Source organism: Zootoca vivipara, chromosome 1 (assembly GCF_965207765.1).
Source record: "Zootoca vivipara chromosome 1, rZooViv2.hap1.1, whole genome shotgun sequence".
In the NCBI taxonomy this organism is placed as follows: Eukaryota; Metazoa; Chordata; class Lepidosauria; order Squamata; family Lacertidae; genus Zootoca; species Zootoca vivipara.
In genome coordinates, this window is record NC_142582.1 from 118,733,461 (window position 1) to 118,749,497 (window position 16,037).

Genomic DNA, 16,037 nt, shown 5'->3' on the forward strand with positions numbered 1-16,037 from the left:
CTATACGCTGGCTCCCTCGGCCAATAATGCGAGATGAGCGCGCAACCCCAGAGTCGATCACGACTGGACCTAATGGTCAGGGGTCCCTTTACCCTTTACCTTTACCTATTTCTGGATAAACATACCACACATGTGCTTAAACTTATAAACGCCATCTCCAACTCCTCGAAAGATTCCACCAACAGTGTCTCTGAAAATTTTTACACATCAGGCGAACTAATACCAGTGTACTGGAAGAAGCAAAGATCACCAGTGTTGAAGCGATGATTCTTCAACATCAACTTCGTTGGACTGGTCATGTTGTGCGGATGCCTGATGATCGTCTTCCAAAGCAACTACTATATTCCGAACTTAAAAATGGAAAGCATAATGCTGGTGGTCAACAAAAGAGGTTTAAGGACTGTCTCAAGGCAAATTTTAAAAAAATGTAGTATAAACACCAACAACTAGGAAGCACTGGCCTGCGAGCGCTCCAGTTGGAGAACAGCCTTTACCAAAGGTGTCTTGGGCTTTGAAGACACTTGATCTCAGGACGCAAGGGAGAAACATACTAAGAGGAAGGCACGCTTGGCAAACCCTCACCATGATCAACTCCCCACTGTGGAAAGACGTGTGGATCCAGAATTGGCCTCCACAGTCACCTACGGACTCGTTGTTAAAACCTTGTTTATGGAAGACAATCTTACTCAGCTACGAGTGATCGCCAAAAAGAAGACACATTGCTGGCTTAAAACGCTGTTAGGTCATTCTTTTCCTCACTTTGGATAGAAGCTGGTAATGGAGGAAAGCGCATTAAAAACAGTATCTTGTAAGAAATGACAAGATAGATACAGGACAGATATGTATTATGGGTGATATGTACACCACTTCCCAAACCAGAAATGGGATCTTACTGGATGCAGAATAAACAGGCTTGTGCACACTGACCAAAGCTATGCAGCCCAATTTTATGCATATTGCTTAATGAGGCTTATTTCAAAATTTTAGGGATCCTCTTTTCCCCTTTCCCCTTATAATAGACAGAATCAAACTTTGGAACAAAAAAAAACCCCTCATCAGCAGTACTTTCATCTTTGTGTGTGGTACAATAAATGAATTAGATAATTCTTTTCTCAGTGAAGAAAAGGCAGTTTTATATTGTCTTGTAAATAAATAATCCACTCCGTTTTTGCTCCTTTTTCTTCAGCCTCACGTCCCCCAGACCACTCCCCCCAGTAGCTGCAGATGTCAGTCCCAATACTGTATCAACTAAGGCTGTTTGTTATTCCTAGACACGCCTACTCAGGAGTAAGGCCCATTGAACTCAGCGGGGCTAACTTGCAAATAAGCATACTTGAGATTGGATTGTTTATCTGCAACCCTAGACGCTTTTACTTTGGAGGAAGACTCATTGTCTCAACTGAGGTTTACTTAAGAGTAAATACGCAAGTAATTGATCTTCACCGGCTGAACCTTAGGTTTGAATAGCGTTTTTAAAATCCATGCCAGCCAATAACCCCTCAACTCCACGTCAAATCTCTTTCCTCCTTTCTCTTTCTTTCCTACTGGACTTCGCTCGGCCCTTCGGCGCCTCCCCATTCTCTCGCCCCCTTCTTCGCTCTAGATCCTCCCTCCCATGCCTGTATTTTGAAAGCGGGCTTGCAAATCACTCGCCCCGCGCGGCTGGCGGGGTCGAAAGGAGGAGCCGCTCGGCTGAGGCTGAGCTCGAACGGGCCAAGGAGGGTGCGGCCAAAAAATGGGCTGCTCCTATTTCCTATAAGGAGGCCAGGATTTTTGGGGAGGGAAGTTCGTGCATGTTGGAACCTACGTTTGCAGTTCTGGAAATGCTACTCCTCGAGGACATAAGAAGTGCGCCTGTGATGATGGTGCGAAAAGGAACTCTGCGCATGCTTGGGAGCGCGATTTCACGCCCAGCCGGCTCAGAGCAATTAGCATAGGCTGCCTGCAAAGCTGAGTCGAATCCACACATCCACACGCAGTCAGTACTCGTGGGATTATCGCGCGTCGCCCCTCGCTTGTGGCAGCCCAGGCTGGATCGTGACCCGCCTGGCAAAGTTGGGAAGTGCTTCCAAAGCACAGCTCCGTAGGCTTTCGGGGCGATTCGTGGTAGCCGGGCCCGTTCACACGAGCCTAAGACATGGCGCGTGTCTTGGGCTCGTGTGAACGGGCCGGGCTCCCCACCCCACCTTAATCCCAGAGATAGATAGCTGCCAACCTACTTCTATTACGACTCCCATCGCCGCTCTCATCCCCGGCGACTTTTACGGGGCAGAGAGGAAAGGAAAAACGGAGAAAACCTTGCCCAGCCACGCACCATGCATTTCTCCCCACCAGCCTCCAAACACCGCCTTTTGGCCACCACCTGCCTTACTTATGAACCCCCCTCCCCATAACCATTGTTCGGAGGGAAGCCCTCCTCCTCCACGCGCGCTCGGGGCTCCCCTTTCCTTCGGCGTCATTTAAGAGGAGTGATGATGATGAAGAAGGCAGCGTCTTCCTCTCCATTAGCGCCACCATGCTCACCCCAAACACCACCTCCGCAAAGGATGCGACCCCAAACCACAACACCCCTCCGAACATGGGCGCATGAAATAAAAATTTATTATTATCATTCCTCCCTCAATCAATAAAAAATACATAGCAAACTGAGGCTTTGCCCCACCCCCCAAAAATACTGGCTACGCCCTTGCCTCCAAAAAAAGAGAGAGAGAATTCTCCCCGCAGCCTTTTATTTTAGGTGGCCCTAAATTTCGGAGAGAAGCGAGGAGGCAAAGCCTTCCAGCTCACTAGAATGGAGAGAGAGGGAGAACGTGCGTTCTTAAATATATACATATTAAAATCTCAGAGGAAAGCCGCCCGCCCGCCTGCCCCATCCTCTCTCCCCTCGCAGAGGAGGAGGAGGAGCAGGAGGAGAAGCGGCGGCGGCGGCCCAAGCCACGGTGGAGTGACTGCGTTGCCGTGGCAACCGGCGGAGGCAGGCGCGCAGGCCCCAACCGCCTCGGCTTCTCCTCGGCGCGGGGTGTGTGTGTGTTGTGTATGTGTGGGCGAGCGAGCGAGAGGCAGGGAGCGGGAGAGAGGAGAGGCAGCGAGAGACGGGAGAGCGAGAGAGGAGCCGGGAGAAAAGGAGAAGGGGAGGCCAGGGGCTGGGGGGGCGACGACCCCTAAGTGGGGGGGAAGGCAAGGAGGCGGCGGAGCTGGCTTCAGGATGATGGAGGACGGCTTCTCCAGTTACAGCAGCCTCTATGACACCTCCTCGCTCCTGCAGTTCTGCAACGGTAAGAAGGGAGGTGGTGGTGGGGGGGAAGAAGAGAAGTAGGGTTTCTCTCTCGGATGCACACACGCCCAAGGGTTTTGGGGAGGGGGGTGGCCAAGAAGCCCCCCGCCGTCCTGGCTCCGGTATGTTGCCTTGCAATGCAAGCCCTGCTGCCTCCGCCGCTTACTTCTTGCCAAGTAAGGTGGATGGTGTGGGGCGAGAGGAAGAAGCTGCCCAGGGGAGGAACCCACACAAGCTACCCCCGTGTCCCCAGTTATCCCAACCCGGGTGAAGCGCGGCGGGGCCTTTGCTCGGCTCACCGTCCTCCCACCCCCACCCCCACCCCGAGTCTGGGGGACTCGGGGAAAGAGGAGGGGAAGGAATGACTTGGCTCCTCCAGAGCCACAACCCTGTTTTTGCCTGACAGCACAGCAGAGAAATAGTTTTCTGTTCCTGTGTGTGCGTGTGTGTGCGCATATATATATCTATGCATGCTTGGGAGAAAGCTCATGTCTGCTGTGCAGAACTCCCCCCCCCCTTCCCCGCTTCTGCTTTGCAGGAATGTGTAGACGTGTGTGTGTTGTGGAAGATGCAATACAGAGTTGGAAAAGAAAGTGAAAACTCCCCATGTTGTGCGTTGGGAAAGGGAAGGGATTCGTTTCCGCTTTTTCTAGGGTTGACTTGTAGGGACTACAGCTTTGGGGACCGAAAGGCTTGTCCAGGGTGACGTGTTTTCTGGGTTGTTGTTTTTTTGCAGACCTTTTGGTTTTGAATGAGCGAGGGAAAAGTCTTCCAAAACCTCCGATTAATGTGTATTAGTGAAACCATATTTTTCATATGAATCGTTGACGTTTTGCGTAATTCTGGTGATGGGTTCAGTTTGTTTCGAAGGCAGCACAGTGTGGAAGAGGTGTCATTCCTGGTGAGGCTATTTTCAAAGTAAACAGAAGTCAGCTTTGAGATGGAAAAATGCCTGTTTCTAAGTTCTCTAGATTCTGGCATGTTTCTTTGGGATTATGTTAAGTCAGCTAAATTTACAGTAAACTTTTGCAGTAAAAATTTACAAGGCAGGGAGAGTCACTTGGAGGAATTAATGTTCAGTAACTGGCTCTATATTATTTATGTGGGTTGCCAATTAGACAACATCAGTGGGATCATTATTATTTTTAAGTACTCATCCTAATAAAATATTCTTACACTGAAGGAAAGCCTCATTGAACTCAGTGGCACTTGCTGCTGAATAGTCCTGGCACTGTTAGTTGCAGAGAGATTTGGACTTGTGACTTTAGAGTTTGTTTCTCTCCCCCCACCCTAAACCATGAACACTAAATAGCAGCAGGTATCTCATAACTTAGTAAAATGTAGGTAATTTTTTATTGCTATATATAAATTGTGTGCCTGTTGGCTGGACAAGAAGCTATGTGAAATACTGCATTTGTGTAGTACGTTATTAAATTCTATATTTTTCTCAGTGTTAGAAAACAGAGGAGGAGGAGCAGATCTTCTAAGACAGAGACAAAGGATGAGATTCCATAAATCAAAGTACAGGCAAGACAGCTCCCTGTATCAATAGCATGGAAGCCCTGTTGCAGAATAAAAATTCTGGAATACATCTCTGTTTTCTAAAAGCACATTAACTAATTAGCATTTTTTGATGGATCATTCTCCATGCCTATGGTTTTCCTCTCTCGCAGAGAGCACAAATAGTCTGAATCATCCATGCCTTCCTCATGTGCGTTTGGTTACAACAGGATTAGCTTGTATGATAAGATGTTGCAGAACTGGACCCACAGGCACTACCCTGAAGAGATTGGATGATACTGGTACACAGAGTCTGGTCCATGACAAAACAAATCAGAGGTAATTTGTTACAGGGCTAGTTTTGAAGGAAAGTGGTTGACAGTCACGTGGGAACTTTGGGAAGGTGTTCTAAGTATAGAGAATTTTGTGAAGGACAGTAAAAAGTTCTGAATGCAGAGTTAGGGATTATCCACACTGCCTCTTGTCCCACTCCACCCCCCCCCCCGAAATCACACTTTTGAGCAAACAACAATTTGGGTTTTCTCCAGACATATGTTTGTTCCGATATAGAGCAAAAGAGCAGGTTTTCCCTGGGAAAGGCGTGGGGCAAAGGGAAAACTGCTCAGTGGGAGTGTGGACAAGCCCTTAGCTTCAGAGAGTTTTGTTATTTAGTATGAGGAAACAAATTTGAATGAAGCTTCTGCAGAGACTGATAACGTTTTTAGAAGCTGATGGAAAACAGCTGAAGGAGAATTCAGAAGGAAGTGAAGCTGATGGCCTAGTTCAGACATCTCAGTTTGATAAACCATTGTTTATTGGACTAAGAACTAGCCTTGTGTCCAGGTCCCAGGCTTGTGATTTGTTTAACCACAGCTTCCTGTAGATTCTGAACTAGGCAACTATGCATTAAACACTTCTGGTAAACCAGTATATATGGGGGTATGTGGCAGGAAGAGGAAGGTCAATTACTGGGTGCACAGGCTATAGTTGATCAGAAAAAGTTCCTTATATCTGAACTGGTTGTCTGTGGATCAGTAGTAGGACAGAGAGTAAGATGTCAGCAAGTTTTTGTGCTGTGAACAACAACAACAAAAAGGAATATGCTCGAGCAATTCAGACTGAGGGAAAGAAAGCGATTAATATGTTTTGATGGAGGATATTTTAATAGCAAGAATAATGAGAAAATGGAGAGAAGTTGGCTTTAAATCTTTAATGTTCAACAATAAATTTTATTCTGTGTAGTTGGATAATGTAACTGCATTCTTAGTAGCATATGTGGCCTATCCTCATGAGGTGTTTCCCCTAACATCTCAGTCCTGTCTGGCAGGTTTTCAAAATACTTCATTCTACAAACCGTCCAGGATGGCAAAGCAAGTCTTTGTTTGTTTGCATTGAGTTCTAAAATGAAGACTCTTGGGAATGTGCGTGTGTGTGTCAGGAGGCACAGATTCCTACCCCCCTGGGTTTTCTGTTGCTTTACCATTTTTCATTTGTCACTTAAGTAATCATTGTTCACTGTAGCTTTATAAGCAGGTGTATATGACACATTCCGTGTGCTGCTCTGGTTCTCCAGAAGCGGCTTTGTCATGACCTGGAAGCTGTACGCTGGCTCCCTTGGCCAATAACGCGAGACGAACGCCGCAACCCCAGAGCCGGTCACAACTGAACCTAATGGTCAGGGGTCCCTTTACCTTTACCTTTATATGACACTACTGTGACTACCGAGCTCTCATATTTTTGGGGGGAGGAGGATAGGAATACTTATTTTAAACCACATCAGCTTAATATTATGAATATTAGGGTGAATGTGGGTGATTCCTAATTGAATGTGCAGGTGAAAAATTACAAAGATATTTATTGCAAAACAAAAATCCAAGTGGGATCTTGAGTACTGACAGAAAATCAGATATATACATGCTAGTTGCCAAATGGCTCCTTAAACAAGGGTTACAGTTGCCAAAGTGGAAGGCCTATTTGCCATTTTTGGGCCAAACGGCTCGAAAGCCGTATTCCTCAATACTACTTTTTGGTTCCTCGGATTCATTCTGATTGTGCAGATAAAATATATCAGATAGAATTTCTGCTCTCCCACCTTAAACTAGCAAATCTTGCGTTGTAAATAGACCATCCCTGTTCTTTTGAGAGAGGCACAGGAATGCTGCTGCACATGTATGCCTGCCTGCCTGCCTTCGCCTGAGAATGCAACAGGTCCTCTGTGTGTCAGTTTTACTTTATAGTACCAGTACTACGCAGGTGCTTTACTGATTTTATAGCAACAGACTGTAGCACTGAAAGACAAGAATGCCGGCCAGAATTTCCACTGGTCATCAGTAATTTGCTGTTCAGCCCATTGTAGAAGGAACAGCTGCTTGGGTTTCCTTCAGTAAGACGGCCATCTCTTCTCTTGGTTGTGAGTCGAGGCCCTGTCCCATACTTTATGATGAAATAAGACGCATGGACACAAGTATTTTAGGTTAATGGGCTAAAAAAGGCCACAACTTTATTGGTCACAGAATGTGAGTGGTATTGACTTAGGCATTGGATCCGAACTGACTATGCTTGACTCCTGCCCACTCTGCAGGAAGTCACACAAGGGTTAACAACCTGTAGGGGGTGCTTGTTGATGCAAATCAACTGGAAGCTCTCCCCAGAGTGCCAGCGCCCTAGCCACCACCTGGGCTTTGGACAGGAACTATGACCACCAGATTCCTTTAACGGAATACCCTTCAAAGGGTGGGATAGGTGATGGCCACAACCTCCCCTCCAACACACAACACATTTTCCAATGCCTAATCGCCAAACCGTACAAAGTTGTGACGATTTGCTACGAGATAGGTGAAAAACCAAGTGGCTGGTGCCAATTTGCCAAGTGGAAAAATTCCTACCAGGCCCCTTCAACAGGCAACCAAACCGGTCAGGTGTTGAATGCATGAGAATAGAGGGAAGGAGGGAGATCTGTGCATGCAGGAAACAAACAGGCTGAGGTACAGTCCCATGCTCGCTTAAGAGCGGCAAACCACGCCCCCCCCCAGCCTGCCGTATAGGCTGGCTGAGGGCATGATGCAGGCGAGGGACTCTCAGTGATGCAGGGGGCTTGTGTGCCAGCCACGCCCCCCTGCAAAGCACGGGAAGCGAGACCCTCTCACAATCCCTCCCCTCGGAAAGAGGAGAGGGTTTATCTTTTCAACCTGTGCACGGTGGCATGGTTGTGGCAATGAGTGGCAAGCTGCTGGGTAATTCTACTGAAGTATCAACATTTTGGATCTTGAGGAACTGTCTTCCTCTCTGTACGAGGCAAGAAGATCCAAGATTCGGCATTTATTAAGGGCTCATCCACACTTCCGCTTGCCCCGCTCCTTCTGTCAGGAAAACCTGTTGTTTACTGCTGAATCAGAGCAAAAGTCAATTTGGTTGATGTTTACTCTGATTTACAGTGGTACCTTGGGTTACAAACACCTCGGGTTACAAACACTTCGGGTTATGGACTCCGCTAACCCGGAAGTAGTACCTCAGGTTAAGAACTTTACCTCAGGATGAGAACAGAAATCGTGCGGCGGTGGCAGTGGGAGGCCCCATTAGCTAAAGTGGTACCTTAGGTTAAGAATGGTTTCAGGTTAAGAACGGACCTCCGGACAAGGGCGTACCCACCGCGGGGCAGGGAGGGGCCGCTGCCCTACTCTAGAGGCAGGGCCGGTCGGGCAGCTGCGGGCAAGAGTGGCGCTGCCGGCGGGGCTGGTGGGCAGAGGCGGAGGACAGCCCAGCGGAGCGCGAGTTCGGCGCCCGCAGCAGTCTCTTGCGCCCGAGCCGTGCGGAGTCCACACAGCCGCGCTGTGTGGGAGGGGGCAAGGGCTGACGCTCCCGACGTTCGGGAGACCTTTGCGCATGCGCAAAGCGGGGCGCATGCGCACAGCGCGGCTGTGGACTCCGGCGGCCGCCGTGCAGGGCGCATGCGCACAGCGCAGCTGTGCTCAAAGGTCTCCCGAACGTCGGGAGTCGTTCAGCGCCTGCCAGACCGCTGCAGCAACGGAGCCTCGGATAGCTTCGCGGAGGCCGGGGCTTTGCTCCAGACCTCCGCGGAGGCCCCAATCCAAGCCTGGTTCCCTTCTCTCCCCCCCCGCCCACCCCCAGACTTCCCTCTTCTCCTCTAGGCGGCCGCTGGTTTTCTCCCCTTCGCCGCCGTCGCTTCAGGTTTATTTTGATTTCACCTGGGCTCTGTAGCCCCGCCCACATTCCCACTTTGTGGCCCCTCCCCTCCCGTGCCTTGGCCCCGCCCCTTGCCCCCCCTAGTTTTGATCCTGGGTACGCCCCTGCCTCCGGAACAAATTAAGTTCGTAACCAGGTACAGTGGTACCTCGTGTTACGGACGGGATCCGTTCCGGAGGCCCGCCTGCAATGTGACATGCCCGCAACTTGAAGCGTTGTATCTGCACAGGCATGCGGCGCAATTTAGCGCTTCTACGCATACGCGACTGGCGAAACCCGGAAGTAACCCTTTTCAGTACTTCCGGGTTGCCGCGGGACATAATGTAAAAAGACGCAACATGAAGTGGACGCAGCACGTGGTATGACTGTAGTTCTAAAGAGCAGGTTTTCTGGGGGAAAGCAGTGGGACAAGTGTAAGTGTGGACGAGCTCCTAGTTACCTCAGTGTTTTCTTCTGATGGCTGTATTGAAATAGCAGTGTTTATTAATTAAATTTTCCGATTAAACATTTATTTTTTTTATTTTTTTTTAAACATAATTTTTATTGATTTTACAAATTACAAAAAACGGTACATACATGAACACCTTTTCCACCTTCTTCCCACCCCTCTCCATGGGTCCTCCCCTGCCACAGAAGTATCCCACGCAGGTGAACAGTCAGAGATGGTCCATTTTATGGTTGGATTTCTGTCCTCCTCCCCCTCCCCTGCCCCCAAAGCCCCCCCCCTGCCACCAGAGAGCTCCAGGAAACCAGGGCAGTACGCAGGAAGATGTCCATCCAACCATCTATTCTCATACCAAAAAAGAGTAAAAAGAAAAAAGAAAAAAAAGAAAAAAAGAGAGACAAAAAAGGAAAGACAAAACAAAAATAATCTTTTTTCATTCATAATTAATAAACCATATTTTGTGGGCTTCCCCAACCTCCCCCCTTCCTCGGTTTTCATCCCTTTTTTATCCTCTTCAACAGTTTCTTATTCTATGAAATAATTACCTTTATACCTTATACTACTTTAAAACTTAGCTATTATCATTTTCACCAAATATCCAAATCACTGAAAAATCAAACTCCCATTTTTTCTTCCCGTGCCTAATTTTTCCCCCTCTATAAGCCTCCATATTTTCACCTTTTTCCAAAATCAATTCACTTTTAAACTATAACTATTCCCAATCTAACCTTTCATCCCCAATTTCCGGCTCCAACCCCCCAATCCAGCAGGTTCCGTAGTCAGCAGTCCAGTTTTAATCCTAATAATCCATCCTATTAATCACAACTTCACTTTCCCTTCACCCCACCCCCTTTTTACAATATTTTGCCATCCAGGCCTCCATACAGCACCCCTGAGTTTCTTCTCTTCTCTGCTTATTTTTTTCCTCTTCCCTGTGGGCATTCTGGAGTTCCAGTAAATCCAATCGTGCCCCCCTCAAAGGAGGGGCACTCCACCTGACTTTTTGTAGAGTAAAATCATCTTTTTTTTCGTGGTGAGCTTCATTTTGTATTATATTGTCACAGTCCTCATCTTCATCTTTTCGTTCCAAATCACAGTCCTCATCATTGTCAAAATCCTCCAAATCACTGTCACTGTCATTCTCACACTCGTCTTCCTCAGTTTCAGTAGCTTCATCCTCTAAGAAGTCATATTCTGCCATCACCATCTGAAATTGTTGCTTTAACTCTTGCTGTTGTGTCTCCTCTTGACATAGTCCTATTCTTACTTCCCACATTATGGTCAAAACAGTCCGCTGGAACTCAGGCGAATACCTTTTTGTTGACATAGTTCAATCCTGTCAAGGTCAAAACTTGTCACATGGGGTGGAAAATGGTCACAGTTTATTTTCTCGACTCCATTTTAACAAGCTGGCTGCATTCTCCAAGTCTTATTAGAAATAAAGTTCAAACTCACATTTCAAAAGCATATAAACCAAAAAAAGGATTTCCAAAGAGTCCAAAAATAGAAATAAAAATAAAATTCCACTTATAGATCCTGATCAGCTCACTGGGTTGTCTGGGCTGCCGGCTCCCGGGGAAAAGAAAGGTCTTTCTTGATCTTAACCTCTTTCTGCAGGGTATTCACAACCGCAGTCTTTCTCCCCTTTTACCCTGCATCTAGGGGAGATCCTCTTTGATGCCTTTGAGGGAACCTTTTAAATTGAAATCTTCTATTTACGGCTTCGGGTTTCTATTTACTGTCTCTTAGGTTGCCGGTGGGGGGGGTGGCTTCCTCTTTTTTCCCCTCTCTCCCAAATCCAAATTATTTTATAGTCCAAATCGTGAGATTACTTACACTCTTATTTCCAATCGTTTTTTTCGGAAGAATCCAGCGCTCTCCGCCTTCGGCTTGAAGCTTCTCTCCGCTAGGGTAACGTTGTTGCTCAAGATGGCCCCCGCGACTTCTACCCTCCTCGCTCCAGAGCTCTTATTAGAGCTTGCCGGAGAGTTGGGGAGTCCGGATTGGGGCTCTGCCGAGCAAAATTCGCCCCCGGGACGCTCTTCCCGAGGTTCTAAGGGGCGCAGCGTCGCTCTCGCTGCCCTCCCCACTCCTAGCAGAGACGGGCCGTCTCGGACACGAGACGGGACCCCGCCGATCGGCGCTGGCGCTGAACCGGAAGCCTAAACACATTTAAAACAATATACAAAACAAACAAACAAACAAACATTCAAAATACATACATCACTCTTTTAACAATTCTCATTACTCATTACAAAATACTCCGCCGAGTTTGACTTCCCTCCCTCCCCTCAATAGGTTTTCTAATCCGCTCTTATCTCGCAGTTCCTTTATATCTAGTCTTTAAAGTCAATTCGTAGGATTTATTTCAAGCCTGCAAGTGTCTTTAAACCTCTACAATTCTTTTCCATATAATCCACAAATTTACTCCAATCCCTTAGAAACCTTGTCTCCCTCTGGTTTCGAATCCTGCTAGTCAGTCTCGCTAATTCTGCATATTCAATCATCTTTGTCTGCCAGTCTCCGATTGTCGGTAAGTCCTGGGTCTTCCATTTTTGGGCCAATAATGTCCTTGCCGCGGTTGTCGCATACAAAAATAAGGTATTATCCTCCTTGGTTATCTCTTGACCTATCATTCCTAACAAAAAGGCTTCCGGTCTCTTGGGAAAGGTATACTTAAAAATCTTTTTCAGTTCATTATATATCATTTCCCAATAGCCTTTAACCTTTTCACATTTCCACCACATATGATAAAAGTCCCCTTCCTTTTCTTTGCATTTCCAGCACATTCTATTACTCATTCTATACATTTTTGCTAATTTCACCGGGGTTAAATGCCATCTATACATCATCTTCCAAACATTCTCTTTCAAAGCAGTACATGCTGTGAATTTTATTGTTTGGTTCCATAGTTTCAACCACGCATCGTATTCAATATTATGCCCAAAATCCTTAGCCCATTTTATCATTACCTCTTTCGTCAATTCATCTTTAGTATACCATTCTAACAGCAAATTGTACATTTTGGACAACAGTTTTATTCTGCCCCCTAGCAACTCTATTTGGAATTTGGACCTTCTCTCCTCAAAACCAGTTTTTTTGTCTTTTACAAATATATCATTGATTTGATGATATTGCAGCCGAAATAGCAGTGTTAAGTGTGCTTCCAGATGGGAACTTAATTTGCAAACCAGGCTGTTGAGATACTGCAACAGAATCAGCAAGGCTTTTTCTCCCTTTTACTTATTGGATTTTTCTTGCAAAAGGTCAAGTGAAGTTAAATGGAATGGGGAATAATGTGTAGGCATTTTGATGCCAACAACATTGTATGAACACTGAAAAACTTGCGTGAGGAGCAGTGATCCCACAGTAAACACCCATCTGGAAGCACACTTGTGTGTTGGTGTGCATAAACGATGCAGAGCTGTGCATGGGAAAGAGGAAAACTGGAGAGAGAAGCGAAGATAAGTTGGTTGTTGCTGTAGTCAAGCCATGAAAAAGAAAAACATGAGCACAGAGGAGCATCACACTATTTTTTTTTGTAATGACCTATATTTAGTTACTTATTAAAACATTTATGTGCTAGATTCTCTGCCCTTCACCTGGAGTCAATCTGTGTACTGTATTCCTAACCAGAGGAGACGAGGCATACAATCACTGACCAGCAATGCCACATGCAACAAATTCAGAAGTTAGCAGTGTCAAATGTATAACTGCAGTACATGTGACAATGGAACATTGATTAAATACTAAAGAGGGTCCAAGAAACCCAAGTTTTCCAACAGCCCCAAAATAAATGCAACTCTGGAAAACGGATACAGTAGCAAGCAACGGTAGCAAGTACTTGAAAGCTTTCTTTCTGGAGCGACTCCTGTCAGGACCAGGCTGGAGATACCTGAATCTAGACCTGGAGCCTGTGGAGAAGCTGGAAGCAGCAGAAAATGGAAACATTTGGAGTCTGAAGGCCAGTAAAGCATTCCTCTGATGAACAAGTAATGGCAGAAATCCACATTCCTAATATAGGAGATCTGCTCAATCCAGAGCTCTTGGTCTGCTTGCCAATCACAGGGGCTGATGTTGCACATTTTCTATAGACTCTGTACTGGAAGAGATCTCAGGTTTGAGTGCACAGCCTCACTTAATTAGAACAGCCTCTGACCAAGAGGTATCTTGTTTAAGCTCCATAGTCCTTGACAGTCCACAATGAATGGCTTATCGTTTATTTGATAAGGCAAAACCCTCATATGAAGATGCCCCATATGGAAGCAAGAAGTGTGGTCTGGGAACATGTCAGGTATATGCAGAATGGGGTCATGAAAGACAAGACATGACTCTTATTTCAAAATAGAAACCACGCAGAGGCAGAGGCACATTTAAACTATTGGAAAAGTTTTGGTCACTGTGGCCTGTGGGAGTCATTCTGATATCACACCAGGCAAATACATTGGTAAAATTTTGCATTTTTCTGTTGACATTCCTATCCCTGTTCCAAAACATGAATGTTATATAGCCTAAGGGTTGTATTCAGTGCAGCACTAAGAAGATGGTACTGTCAGCGCAAGCATTTCTGCTTGACCCGACAGAACAGTCGCCCCTCTTCTCCCCCTGCCCACTGTTCTGGGGGTCCTCCCTATCCTCCAGAGGAGATATGGGGAGAAGGGGAAGTCCCCTTGTGCTACTGGGAATTGTCGTGATGGCTTCTGCTAGCATAACAGTTTAATTGAATTTAGCCCTAACAGCTTTTTCTTTAAAGTAACCATCAATCATCGACCACCAGGTTCCATATAGGCAAGGGCTTGTGTTTAAAAAAGACAATTTGTCTTGTGAAATATTAGATATTTAGATCATTTTGGACTTTGGCTTGGAGACATTTTCTAAAGCTAGTATAACTTAAAATTATTATATACTGCATAGTATATATTCAGTTAACTGCCAGTGTTGCTGAATTATTTACCACAGTGGGGATCCAGAAGCTTCTCTCGGCATATAAAGTGGAGGAAGATGTGTCTTTAATGTTGGCTGCCACAAAACTTGTATTTCAGCTTTTTGTATTTCAGTGTTTGCTAAAAGCAGGTGCTTAACTCTTCTCTTAAAACTCATAGAAAGATGCTTAAGTTTGGCTACATCACATGTGAGAGTATTGCTGCATGGAGCCCCAATCTCCAAGCAGTACGAGATTCCAGACACGATACACAGGCTCCGTGTTTCCTTTTGGAAATGAGGCATAGCGGAGACTGTGGTATCCTTAAGATATATGGTATATTTACACATAATAATAATAATAATAATAGTAATAATTAATAATAATAATAGTTTATTATTTATACCCCGCCCATCTGGCCGGGTTTCCCCAGCCACTCTGGGCGGCTTCCAACAGAAAAATAAAACACAGTAATCTATTAAACATTAAAAGCCTCCCTAAACAGGGCTGCCTTCAGATGTCTTCTAAAAATCTGGTAGCTGTTTTCTTTTTTGACATCTGATGGGAGGGCGTTCCACAGGGCAGGCGCCACCACCGAGAAGGCCCTCTGCCTGGTTCCCTGCAACTTGGCTTCTCGCAATGAGGGAACCGCCAGAAGGCCCTCGGAGCTGGACCTCAGTATCCGGGCAGAACGATGGGGGTGGAGACGCTCCTTCAAGTGTACGGGACCAAGGCCGTTTAGGGCTTTTAAGGTCAGCACCAACACTTTGAACTGTGCTCGGAAACGTACTGGAAGCCAATGTACATCTTTCAAGACCGGTGTTATGTGGTCTCGGCGGCCGCTCCCAGTCACCAGTCTAGCTGCCGCATTCTGGATTAGTTGTAGTTTCCGGGTCACCTTCAAAGGTAGCCCCACGTAGAGCGCATTGCAGTAGTCCAAGCGGGAGATAACCAGAGCATGCACCACTCTGGCGAGACAATCTGCAGGCAGGTAGGGTCTCAGCCTGCATACCAGGTGGAGCTGATAGACAGCTGCCCTGGACACAGAATTGACCTGTGCCTCCATGGACAGCTGTGAGTCCAGAATGACTCCCAGGCTGCGCACCTGGTCCTTCAGGGGCACAGTTACCCCATTCAGGACCAGGGAGTCCTCCACACCTGCCCGCCTCCTGTCCCCCACAAACAGTACTTCTGTCTTGTCAGGATTCAACCTCAATCTGTTAGCCGCCATCCATCCTCCAACCGCCTCCAGGCACTCACACAAGACCTTCACTGCCTTCACTGGTTCTGATTTGAAAGAGAGGTAGAGCTGGGTATCGTCCGCATACTGATGAACACCCAGCCCAAACCCCCTGATGAGCTCTCCCAGCGGCTGCATGTAGATGTTAAAAAGCATGGGGGAGAGGACAGAAGCCTGAGGCACCCCACAAGTGAGAGCCCAGGGGTCCGAACACTCATCCCCCACCACCACTTTCTGAACACGGCCCAGGAGGAAGGAGCGGAACCACTGTATGACAGTGCCCCCAGCTCCCAACCCCTCTAGGCGGTCCAGAAGGATGTTATGGTCGATGGTGTCGAAAGCCGCTGAGAGATCCAGCAGAACTAGGAAACAGCTGTCACCTTTGTCCCTAGCCCGCCGGAGATCATCAACCAGTGCGACCAAGGCAGTTTCAGTCCCATGATATGCAACACAT

The 16,037-nt window shown here is 46.9% G+C and overlaps 1 protein-coding gene across 3 annotated transcripts in view; it reads left to right on the top strand.

Moving 5' to 3' along the window:
- The window catches only part of EML1 (EMAP like 1), a 124,875-nt gene that overhangs the window by 56,751 nt on the left and 52,087 nt on the right, over positions 1–16,037 (top strand). For 2 of the 3 annotated variants that reach the window (XM_035106158.3, XM_035106186.3), the window contains exon 1: positions 3,055–3,275. The exons of the other annotated variant lie outside the window; for it this stretch is intronic. In XM_035106158.3, coding sequence (XP_034962049.1) covers positions 3,206–3,275 — 70 coding nt within the window. In that variant the 5' untranslated portion in view covers positions 3,055–3,205. Of the gene's footprint in view, positions 1–3,054; positions 3,276–16,037 lie in introns of those variants that run through there. 3 annotated transcript variants of the gene reach the window in all.